The sequence below is a fragment of the Gambusia affinis genome, linkage group LG13 (assembly GCF_019740435.1).
Source record: "Gambusia affinis linkage group LG13, SWU_Gaff_1.0, whole genome shotgun sequence".
NCBI lineage: Eukaryota > Metazoa > Chordata > Actinopteri > Cyprinodontiformes > Poeciliidae > Gambusia > Gambusia affinis.
In genome coordinates this window covers 21,576,220-21,588,830 of record NC_057880.1, presented here as the reverse complement: position 1 = coordinate 21,588,830, position 12,611 = coordinate 21,576,220, and the positions used below count along the sequence as shown (strand labels likewise).

General features: G+C 39.1%; 1 protein-coding gene across 7 annotated transcripts in view; it reads right to left on the bottom strand.

The window, feature by feature from the left end:
- The window catches only part of fgfr2 (fibroblast growth factor receptor 2), a 57,104-nt gene that overhangs the window by 22,255 nt on the left and 22,238 nt on the right, over nucleotides 1–12,611 (bottom strand). For all 7 annotated transcript variants that reach the window (XM_044136027.1, XM_044136028.1, XM_044136024.1 and 4 more), the window contains 3 exons: nucleotides 9,285–9,542; nucleotides 5,090–5,259; nucleotides 2,977–3,100 (listed from right to left, as the gene is read on the bottom strand). In XM_044136027.1, coding sequence (XP_043991962.1) covers nucleotides 2,977–3,100; nucleotides 5,090–5,259; nucleotides 9,285–9,542 — 552 coding nt within the window. The remainder of the gene's footprint in view (nucleotides 1–2,976; nucleotides 3,101–5,089; nucleotides 5,260–9,284; nucleotides 9,543–12,611) is intronic.

Here is a 12,611-nt window from a genome sequence, read left to right as displayed (position 1 = left end):
GTCATCCAGCACATGCTGGTGTGAAATATCATCTCTGCTGCCCAGAATTTAAGCTGTTAGCCTTTCATTGCCCACAGCATCACCATTCAGAAAGACTCTTTAAAGATACTTGGATTATATGAGTTATGACAACATTTAATTTTTGTTTGGAATAAAGCGTTTTTGATTTAAAAATTATTGCTCTTTCACTGAGCTTAAGTGATACTTGAGGATCAGGACATTTGATGGTTAATAAATGGTCTACATGCATGTTTTGGAGAGTTCAGCACCATCTGCATTCTTCTATAAACTAATATTTAGCTTGTGTACCCAAACAGAGGGAGACCTGGGGAACAATAGCCCCTTTCAAACACCATCTAGCTTTTACAGCTACCCTCACAGCTCCCATACTGTGACATGACTCATCTGTCCAGCAGAGCCTTTCCAAAACAAAACCGTAAGGTAGGTGCAGTGGATTTATTTGTACATGTATGTTTATGAGTTTTGGAGTTAGTCACCACCCAATGTCAGGGGTGGAGATTCTACATTTAATACAAAGAAGAAAACTGTCACAAATTACCATTTAAATTCCAGGATGTAAAGACTTCTACTGTCTTTTTTTTTTTCTTTTGCTGACTTTTCTGAAATCTGTCAGATCTTATGATTACCTCACCTTTTTAACTCTCTTCAAAACCAAATCTTTTTCTTTCTGTGCATCCTTAGGGTTTGAGTTGTTTATTGTCTATCTTTCTTTGCCCCAATTTTCTGGCCCTCTTTACACACTGAAACTTGTCATGCTTCCAGAGGGTGGAGACATCAAGCACTCTCTGTAAAACCTAACAACAAAATTAATTAGATTCTGGAGTGCTACAACTAAAACAGTAAACGCCTCTGTTTTAGGCGTTTGTAACATTTAACATTTTCCACATTTTGGCATTTTTTTTCTTCAGATTTTCTGTTGATTTTTTTTTTTTTGTGATTTCATATGATTAACAATCACAAAGCAGCAGATAGTTGCAAAGTGGCAGATAGATAAATGATTTTGAATTTGTTTACATATGAGTATATCCTGACTGATAACCAGATTCTAAAACTAATCTTGTGATTCGGGGAGTAGCCTGGCAGCGTTCCCTGCTGAACAGTGAAGGACTTTGAACTCTGAGTAACCTGGCAGCTCGGCTCAAAAGGGTCTGGGGAGGTCAGAGACCCAGGAAAATCTCAGTGTGGCACAGGATGGCATGTGGCTGCAGGGATGAATAGCTGCAACATGCCATGTGTATTAGCTTGTAGCTGCCCGACTGCAACCCTTCATCCAGACTCCAGCTTAAACCAGTAAAGTCTGGGTGTTTTTATTTCTAAAACTTGATCCTACAGCTCATTTGAGCTACAAAAAGTCTGATTAAAAAGAAGGCTTTATTTGTCTCCATTTTGCCTCGTTTCTTTTCCCCACCAGTCTAATGGTGAAAAATAAAGCCAGAGGTTGTAGGGGGCATGGAAGAAGTTTACTGTTCTGCAGTAAAACCGAACAAAAAAAATATGCAGATAAAAGAAGAGCTTCAGCCAATTCCAGAGAGAGGAAGAGTATGGGGCCTCAGTTGGGGAGCATGTGTGAACATGTGTTGGCCGTTACCTGTTTCCGTGATGTGCCTATACATTCACATTGTGCAAATACCCTCAGGTATTCAATTCCAGTCTAATGTGGAGCAAATAATGCTGCTAATTACAATCTATAGAACGATAAAAACTAATGGTAGTGTGAAAAAACATCAGAAATAAAGAAATAACTCCAAGTCCCTTGGACTACTCTACTCTGTTCTGGTAATTCACTGATCGGGCTTTAAAAAATAACTGCATCATATAAATTTTAACAAGTACTGATGGCTCACAAAGGGATGAGTGGCAGGCCCAAAATAGATCAAGTCCACGTCGAATTAAGCAAGCAATGTTGGTGTGGGCAAACATACATTGATCTACTACTGTTATCCCACTCCCCCTGTTGTCCTTGCCAGTTACTGATTCTGCGAATGGAGTAAAAAAACACCTCTTCTTGCATGCCAAAGGTCAGCGAACAGGAGCTGACAGAGTTGGGGTTGAGCTCATCATGTCACCTGAGTCTGCTTTAAAGAGTCACTTCATTTCAGTTTATCCACTTCAGGATGGTCAAGTGAATTAATGCAGCAACACCGTTCCACTGAGAAAACAGCATCAAACCTAACAACTTCTTTCAGATGTGGAGAGATTAAATGCTTGAGATTTTATTCCCCTAACCTCCATTGATATGACATTTGTCTGCTACAAGAGAAGAAATAAAGGGAAATATTTTCACAGAACTTCATGACAAAAAAATCCAAACTATCTGTCAGAGGTAATTTAAAACTAATTTCTTTAAAACAGATTTGTCAAAACTTTTTGTCAAGTTAAAAATAGCCATGGGCCACAATATTTTTAAAATGAAAATAATACAAAATCAAAATGAAAGAAAAACATGTCATCAGTACTTATTATAATTGTCAAGTTGAACATACTCATACTCAAAAGTTTAATATTTGTTGTTTTTAATTAATTTGCTGGATGTTTGTGATCCTACATACTGTGAAAAATAAAATAGAATAAAATAAATGACAAGTGTGACATTTTCTAATGTAAATAAATACTCATATGTCTGTGAGAATCTGGCATTAAACATTTTTGGTGTCTATTTGTATCAATCGCTTTTCCTGGCAGTTGCGGGCCACAATAAATCATTCAAAGGATTGCAAGCAACCCTTTGATATCCCTGGTTTAAAAAAAAATATTCCAATATAGAATAATGAAAGCTGCACTGAACCTGATGACATATTCATCTTTGCTCTCCACACTCTTGGCAGCAGAGAGCAAAGGTGTGTTGTGTATCCACCGCACACCTGTCCAATTAAACAGCATGCTCACACACATTACCCTCACTTATTGTGGGAAGTTTTTCCCTACCAGCTCTCTACCCTCAGCAGGAGTACTGACCCACTACATCCAGAGTGTAGGTGTGGTTGATGGATCCAAATCGGTTCTCCACCAAGCAGGTGTAGTTTCCCTTGTCCGATGGAACCACGCTCTCCATGATCAGGGTCCAGTGCTGGAGGCGCACCTGTCGACAAGATACAGAATCACTGATGTGAGATTAGCAGACATGAAGGACCTAGCAGTGAAAGAAAATAACAAGAAAAAATGGATGTTGCTGTGTACTAGTTGAACTAGCATAAGTAATCTTGCAAGTAGTACTTGTAAACCTGAGAATAAACTAAGATGGTATTTGTTTAAAAATGTTTGAGCACCCATGGTGTAATTTTTGTCTTTCTCTATCATTGTATGTGGAACCATCTTCATAGTCTGTGCTGTTTCAAGCATGCAGTTGATCAAAATTATTTGTGCAAAATAATTTTGTGCATGAAAACACCTGAGGTTTCCATGCACACCTGTGCATGGAAACCTCAGGTGTAAGCAAACAATGAGGTTTTCATCCATTCACTAAAAAGAGACACTGTGGCTACTGTGTGTACAGGTCTACATTTCACACAATGGAGAGGTTAGGCCATGGGGCTGGGCTCAGGTACAGCTTTTGTCAAACATTTATTGACAAGAAGAGAGGAATGAAATGCCTGCGGTGTAACTGGCAGCATGACTGTATAATTTCTGGTACTGATTTTTGTCTTAGTTGTAACGAGGGACTAAAAGTCGAAGGCGAAGAGACTTCAGTCGCAACCCAAACATTATCTGGATCTAACTTTTTCTGGCAGGAAGACCTATTGTACATCACTGGTCATTTTGCTCAAGCAAGGGGAAGTAATTTGCACAAAAAATCAAACTGTCAAAATATCAGCTACCTCCAGAAAATATGTGTAAAACATCTTAAACTAAATTCCTATTCTATTGCAAAAAAACATAATGGCTGTTTGTTTTTTGCATCCATTTCTGTAAAATAGATGTGACCACAGTTATATTTCATATTGATTAAATCACATGTAGAACTATAAAATAGTTTGAATAAGTTACTTATAGTGGATGTTTCTCTCTTTTACTAAGTTGTTAACCAGAAGAACCAAGAGTTAAATAGTATAACCTTTATTGCCATTAGAAACATGAGAAAAAATGTTCAGCTTGATAAAAATCTTCACTCTTGTAGTTAAAGCTCATAAGTTAGATTAGAAAAAAGTCAAAGAAAACTTTAAAAGTAAAGCAAACCTAACCACTGACACTTTATCCCTGGTAAATCCCATTATGTGGATGTGAAATGTGCAAAGTGTAATCAAATATATCATGTATAAGGGCTGCACATTATCAATATCGGAAATGTCTATAGTGCAAAAGAGTTTACAAGTCAATTTAACATTTAGCCTGTTGGACAGAATCTCAGCAGCAGATCCTCACACAAGGCACTTGCACAAAACTGCTAAAAGTAAGACAGTGATGGAAGCACAGATAAAAAGGAAATTAGAAAATGGCCACATATTGCAACAGATATTGTCATAGCAATATTTACCAATATTAGTGCCATTGCTGATTTTCGAATCTCATGGAATCCAACCAGCTATCACTAATTCAGTTACATTTTTGCAAGTTCAGGTACAGTACAGAGTTACAACCAGCGGATAAAATGTAAAGCAGTTTTTATTTTTCCTATGAAGCACTGGGAATTGTTCAGCTATGAGTATGTAAATAGATTGCTGATGTTATGCTAAGCTTTATATTGAACTCTTTAAGTCTTTGATGAGAACAATAATGCTAATTGTTGTCACCGGTAATGGGATTACCATTAGAAGTCTTTAGTATTAGCGTTAACATTGCAGTAATGATGAACTGCAATGTCTGGTTTTGAATACATACAGATTTATTCTGTTTATTTTGGTCTTTCTTTGTGAGTCTGCTGTGTTAGTGTTGTTATGTGAGAAAAGTAAGTTTTTTACTTTTATATAAATACAGTTAATCCAAGGGTTAAACGTGTTAATTATTAGGAATCTGTATTCCTAATAATTAAATACTCCTTCAAAAGTATTACAGAATGGGATGCAAAAAGGGGAGAAAAGGGAACTCAGATTATATTAGTATTAGCAGTTTGGTGGATTAGTGTTTCCCCTACTTTATATCCTCCCATGCGGTCATCTTGGCGGAAAGGCCTGCCGTTTTTAAGCCAACGCAGCATTGGCTGGGGGTCTCCTCCTGCAGCACAGCGGAACTTCACTGTGTTGGCAGCAGGCACTGCATGCAACTTCTTCTCCATCTTCGCTGATGAAGTCCAGTATGGCGCGCCTGCAACCAGATAAAAAGCCACATTCAGTCATTTCCTGACAGCGTCGACTCTTTCAACAGCTTGACTTCAGAGGAAAATGGGCTGGTTTAGTCCAGCGACATGAAGGAGCGTGTCTGCAGAAGAATCCGATCTGAACCGTTCTTAAAGAGGCCCCCTTTTTTTCTTGGCAACACTATCCAAACTGCCGTCTGCACAACATGACCTAAAGCTCTGAACTTCCACGACTAAACAAAAACACACTTTTCCTGTGGGCTCTGCAGGGAGCAACAGAGAACAAAAAAAGATCAGCTCAGGGGCTGGGTAATCAGACCATCACATTCAATTTTTATCTCATTCCACTTAACAGTTTTTTTCCTCCTCCTACTTCCTCCAATTACCATAGCTGCCCTGTAAATCACTCAACTATATACGGACGAAATAGCTGGAGGAACTTATCACGCCTGAAAAATCATTATGTCCGTCCATTGGAGAACATTTCTAAAGCTTTTTAATAATAAAATGCAGTCCCACCATTGCACATATCGACATCTACTGTCTTATTTGTGTTTTGTGCTCATTTACTCCCAACTTCTGTCTCTCAGTCTGCTGGATTTGCTTTCCCTCTCTCCCTCTGCAGCTGGGACTGTGATTGTCTAAGCAGATGGGACTGAAGACTGAAAGAGACACTCAAAGACAAACAACCCAAACGGTCCTCCACACCATCACTTCCTCTTCTTTTGGCCAGAGTCGAAGCGACAGACGGAATACCCACATAGAACAACACCATGACTCATCAAAGTAGCAATGCCCCAGGAGAATATTTGCTCCAAGAATTACTCCTGGATGTCTAATCTGTGTACAGATCAACCGGACATGTCCAGCATAGTTTGGACAGCTGTGTCAAAACTGCATTCCCTTCCTCAATGGATTAAGCTACGTTTTGCCCATCCTGCTAAATCTTTGTCTCTGAGTTCCTTCACCTTAGGATGCTAGCTCCATCTGCAAACAGAGAGATAGATTTGGAAGAAGGCTGCTGTCTCTCTGCAAAGCAAACTTTGACCTACAACTGAAGCTCCAGACGGTACATCAGGTCCCGACTAGGTGAAGGCTGCGGTTTCTCATGCTCTCTGTCCAAAGGGCAGGAACTTCAGGCCTCTGTACAGATGAAGCCAAACTGCCTTGCTGAGCCGACTGCTGTGGCCCCTCATCGGCCCCTAAGCTGTGTGCATCCGGACTCCTGCTCATACACGGCTGTTTGTCCTCAGCTGGCCTCGGGTAAGTTGAGGTTATCTAACTTCGGCGCTGAGTCAACATTTTTTCCCTCAAAGTTCCTACAGATGTATTACAGTTCACGTGCTCTTCCTATAACACAGATACAGATACAAGCTCCACTTGCAATGTTTCAGGTGTTACTGGCAAGTCAGTAAGACAATGATGAAGTAGTTTCGATCTGACTGAGCTTGAGCCATTTTGCTCAAGCTCAAACTGTCATGCTTTCCCTATTTATTTAGGGGTATCAGAGCAGATACCCCATTTCCACTTTACAACTACAAACATCAATGTGCTTTGTAAAAAAAATAATTAACAATTATTAAATTATTAAAATACAAACAAAGTTTTGTTTGTATTTGTAAACAAAAACGTTGTATTTTTACTAAATATTTTTTTCCGACCTCACAATAAGGTGCTGTTTTGTCTTTATTTATGACGGAAAGTTCCAATAAAGCACATTGATGGTTGTGGTTGTAAAGTGGTGAAATGTGGAAAAAATTTAGAAGTGTAAATACTTTTGTAAGACACATTTACACAAACAATTAAAGAGGAAAAAAGGATAAAATGAAATTAGAACAATGTGGAAGAGAAAACAGAGCCTCCACATTCTCTTCACCCACTGCGTCTAAGCCAGCTTCCCTCTCCCAGCACTGTGGAAACGCTTCCATATCTCCTACCATTGCTCCTGATAGACACTCTAGTACTGTGTTTCATCTAATTTTAAGCAACTCCAAGGTGTTTGCGTTGCTTTTTCAGCTCCATATGAGAGTTCCACAAATAAAGTCACAGATATAAAGCTACACCCCACCTTTCTAACACTCGCTCCCCCATTACTTCCACGCTCCTCCTTGCTACAGTCCTGGCTGTCCAGCTAAGTCTCACCGCCGTGCTCACAGAATTGTTGGTGTTGATCCAACACCGCTCTCTCACCCTCTTCTTCCTCCCCTTCCCGCACTCTTTAAATAATATTCTCGGTTTTGAATTTTCTGAAACACACACAGCGAGAAATTGCAACTGTACTGCCAGAACAGCTTGTTCTTTGTTTCCAAACAGCTTACTATGACCATAGTGGTGGAGCCTTTCCCTCTCCCTCCATTTTTTTCTGTCTTTTGCTCCTTATTTAATGCATTTTAGGCAATTACAGTCAGCCCAAAAGTGGAGGAGGAGAACTCATGGCGAGACGCGATGCGTGTGGAGAATTTTAACAAGATGTGGAAGCCCTCATTGTTACTTCAACCTCTCTTTGTGAGTGTGTAAGCAAAAGCAGACATGTGTAAGCTGCTGCAATGCAAACTTGGGTAAAACTTTCTCTTTCTCACATACACATACGCACATGCCCATAAACACCAGCATACATTGGGTCCAGGTGGGTAACTGGGTCCAGATGGCCAGCTTTCATAATGGATGAGCACAGCTGACTGATTTGGCTGGCTTGCTGGTTGGCTCCTTGAGGCCTCACTACCTGGGAGACACTAGCTGAAGGAATCTCAGGAATTCCTGTATTCCCTCGAGCATCTAGCCTGGAAGACACATACACATGCACTCCCCACGATCTAACTGTATAAGTCCAGACAGGAACATGCAGAGAAATGGGTGAAGGCGGCTTTTGTTGTTGCTAACAGCTGCCTCCACCCAAACCCCAAAGACAAAACTCTTTATTTTTTTCTTTCTGCTATTTCTTAGTGACATTTGGACAGCCTGGTCTGTTGTAAAAGAAAAATGCAGCAAAATTTGATAAATAATGTGCTTTTCTCAGTTTGGCTGGATTGTTTATTAGTAATCCACAATGAACAAGTCACTGGGGGATAAATATGAAGTGAAGCATAGGAGAATTTTTGTTGTCAAAATGCGAAAGACAAGAGAGCATTCCTTTCAACTGAGGCAGATGAGTGTTGATCTTAATTAAACTGGATTAACCAGGATTATTACTTTTCTATGATGATTGAAGATTATTTTCCTGCTATGCAAAGTCAGCAGGGTCATGAGAAAACTCACTGTTGGGAGTATGTAAAAGCCCCAGAAAAGCCCATTGGTAAGCATAGTGGAGGGTCTGTGATTCTGTGGGCCTGTTTCTCTTCTAAACTGGCAAATTGTTAGAAAACATGGCATCCTTAGCTCATTAGAATACCAGACATATCAGTACACTATTCTAGACATCCATGATTTCTTATGTCTCTGAGGAATACAGCTAAAATATAAGGAATCTGGCTGGGGGACTCTGAAAAAGTAATATTGCTTCTAGTCAGAAAAAAACATTTTGCAGAGGTATGAATAATTTTATTATCATCCCCACCAAGATAGAGGTCAAGTAAGACATTACAATACAGCAAAAATAAAAGTGAATTTATTTAGGGCTGCATCGTCTGTTTAGGATTGTAATCTGCAGGTAAGAGGTGAGAAGTCAAACTCATTCAAACTCACATTCATTTGTGACTTACTAATTTAACCGCAGGCTATCCACCCTGTGTCCTCCAATCACTCTGTAATGAGGCATGACTAACTGTAGTTACCAATCTTCTTTGACTTAACACAAACACACCCGAGACCAAGCATTCAGAGGCTTATAGAGTTTGTGTTCTAGTATATTTAATAAGGTCAACAAACACCCTCAGCAGATTCTGTCAGAACCAAAAAAGGTAAGCCTACTCGCCCAAAGAGGAAAAAAAAAACCGTTCTATGGCCTTTTTCTGAGCTTAACCTCCTACTATCCACCCATCCACCTCCAAACCGTCACTCCTGCTCTGCTTTGACCTGCCGAATCCCTCTGACTCACCTGTGATGTTGACAAAGAAGCAGACTGTGTCTTTGCCCTCACTAGTGCAGGCGTACAGGCCCGAGTCCTTGGGCTTGACATCACGGATCTGCACCACCTCCTGTTCTACCAGCGTGCGGTTGTTGGTGCCCAGAGGAGTGCCATCTTTGGTCCAAGTGATGGTTCCCTTCACCGGCAGAGAACACCTAAGCTTCAGCACCTCACCTGGGTGCACTGGAGACTCTATGCGCTTAGAAATTTGGCATTTGTTTGATGGATCTGTGGAGCACATGGGGAAAGAGTAGGGGAAGTTTGAAGTTGGAGAAGGAGAAGATGGGATGCACAAAGAGGAAAGGGAAAATATGTGAGGAGATATAAGCAGTGGTGGGAAGTAACGAAGTACAAGTACTTCGTTACTGTACTTAAGTACAATTTCCGTGTATCTGTACTTTACTTAAGTAGATTTAATAATGGATACTTTCTACTTTTACTCCACTACATTTAACAGTAAGTATCTGTACTTTCTACTTCACTACATTTCTATACAGCGTTTCGTTACTCGTTACATCCAAGACGCATTTCGGTTTTTTGATTTGTTCGTTAGTTTGAAAGTATCCAATGGCGAGAGCAGAATCAGTCCGCTGAACCAATCCAAAGCGGGAAATAACCATTAGGCCAAGGATAGTCATCCTCCAGAAGACCTGCCCCACCCATGGCCTTATTTAAAAGATTTCTTTGAAATAACTGGGTCAAAAAACGCTCCCTGGAGATTCCAATGCCGTCTTTGCCTTCACCGAAAGCATGAAATTCTATCTTTCAAAAATTCACCATCAAATTTGAAAAAACATATTGAGGTAAGTTAAGTTGCTAAACGCTATCGATGTTAAATTAATTTGTGTTAGTGAAGTTTTATGTAATCTTAGCAAGCTTTTTGTTGAACTCGGCTGCAGTAAATAAATACGATTACTGTATATTATTATAAGCTAGCATGAACTTGCAAGTAACAGTGATTACTGCGGTCGTGATAACGTCTCCCGCCATGAATGTTACATATAAGTTGACGCTAAACTCCTTCACGTCCTGGTTATTAAATAAATGTTAGCGCTTGCTGACCCTGAACTCATTGCAGGAGCGATTCTTCTTCCAAAGTTCCGAACATCCTGGACAAGCAATGATGACATGCTGAAAATGGGTAAATCATATAAATTGTTCCTCAATGGCCATTAATTATTTTTTTTTAAATACTCTATTGTTGTCAAATTCAAAGAACAGTTCCTGGTCATCAGAAAATATTACCTATAAATCAAAAATTTTATACATTACATAGTGTATAGTAGTTTATGATTTGAATAAATTATATCCAGTCTTCACCTTCCTTATTTGTTCCTCTCATACCACCAAGGAGCAAAATTGTAGGTGCTACCCATTATGGTCATATATATGTAGTTGTTAAGACCTACTTTGTGGTTTTAAAAGTATATTGGTGACATTTATGTGTCATTTATAAAATTTTGATGAATTATGTTTCCTATGTGGTATTAATTTTGATTGTTCTGTATAGGACTGGACTACATCAAGACAAACCTGGATCAAGAGCCAGTGCAACTCGTTCGGAACAACTCAAGCTCATCAGATGAGGAGGACTACTTCAGAGTCATTAAGAGCAACATTCAAGAGACTACCAGACAGCTAGATGCATATTTGGCCAGCACAAGTGATACCATGGATATTCTCAAGTCAGTTCCGGCAGTGTTTAATTTGTCTTTAAAAGTAAACACACCTTTGCCCGCCTCAGCAGCCTGCGAAAGACTCTTCAGTATAGCAGGACAAATTTTCTCACCCAAAAGAGCCAGGCTGGACTCTAAAAACTTTGAGAACCAACTTCTGCTTAAGCTGAACAAGAAATTCTTGCCGTGATGTTAAAATGAGAAGTTAATGTGGTGCTATGATTAGAGTAGGCTGACTGAAGCTGACCCCCACACTTTCTTCAAATCAATGTCAAATGTTTTGTGCAGCAAAATTTGAGTTTCTCCTGCTTTATCTTTGAAAATATCAATGGACGTTTAAAGGTAATTTTGACTTTGTAAATGGGGTGGGGGACTGGTTGACCTTTAGACGCTCATTAATATCTTCAAAGGTAAGCAATACAAACAAAAAAAAATTCTGCATAAACAGCACAAATGTTTGACACCAATTGTCTGATTTGAAGAATGTGGGGGGACCAATTTCATTCAGATCAGGCGCACCCATATACAGAGGCTACAGAACTTTATGTGGCTGTTCCAAGTTGGACTCCTCTTCCTTGATTGAATGTCCTCAGCCCCTTTCTGTTAAGAGTTCTCTCAAAATAGCTGGCAAAAAAGTTAAGTTCATGTTTTGTTAGGACGAAAGACTAGATGTTTCCAAATCGCTTGATGTTTGTTAGGTCAGTTTAAAGTCCCTTTTTTCAGGGAAACAATTTTCTTTTGAACGTGTTTATTTTGAATTAAATAAAACATTTCAAAGGTATAATAATTTCTCTCATTTTGCCTAATTACATGTAACCCTGCAGGTCATCCCTGGAATTCTGATGCATAGAATAAAATATCTAAATCTAAACTGTCACAGGGGGTAAACACAATAAAAACATGCTTTATCTGCAGCATTGCTCATTAAAATGGTACATTACTGATTTATTAAAACTAAATACGATAGGTACACTTAATGACATTATATAAGCCATTAGCTATTATGGTTGGCAAGTACTTTTACTTTTAATACTTAAGTAGTTTTAAAAGCTTGTACTTTCTTACTTTTACTTAAGTAAAATAATAATGTGGTACTTTGACTTTTACTTGAGTAAATTTTTGTCTGTGTATTTGTACTTTTACTTAAGTACATTGTCTGAGTACTTTCTCCACCACTGGTATAAGCCATAGTTTAGGAAATGACTCCTCACGCAGCTCTTAAAGGATTGACGTGAATCAATATTTGCAATAGGAAGGCCAGAATATAACTGCTAGTTCCCAGTCATTTGTGAAAAGATTCCCTTGAAGCCCAGATCTGTTTTCAGTTCTTTGCTAAGATGAAGTCAAATAGAGGAGGAAGTTCATATTTTTCAACATAAAGTACTCAACAAAGTGTTGAAAGTAGTCAGACCACTTAAGTTGCAGTGAGCCGCACAGCAGAGGACCCTACCAAATGCGCCCCTCCCAAATTATGAATGCTTCAGACAGAGATTAGGACAAGTTGGCAAATAAAAGCAGAGACAGACATTAAAAATATGACTAATGAGTCAATATAATCACCATTGACAGGCGGACTAAACATAACTTGTTTTGTGACATCATCACAACTCCCTTTTATCTG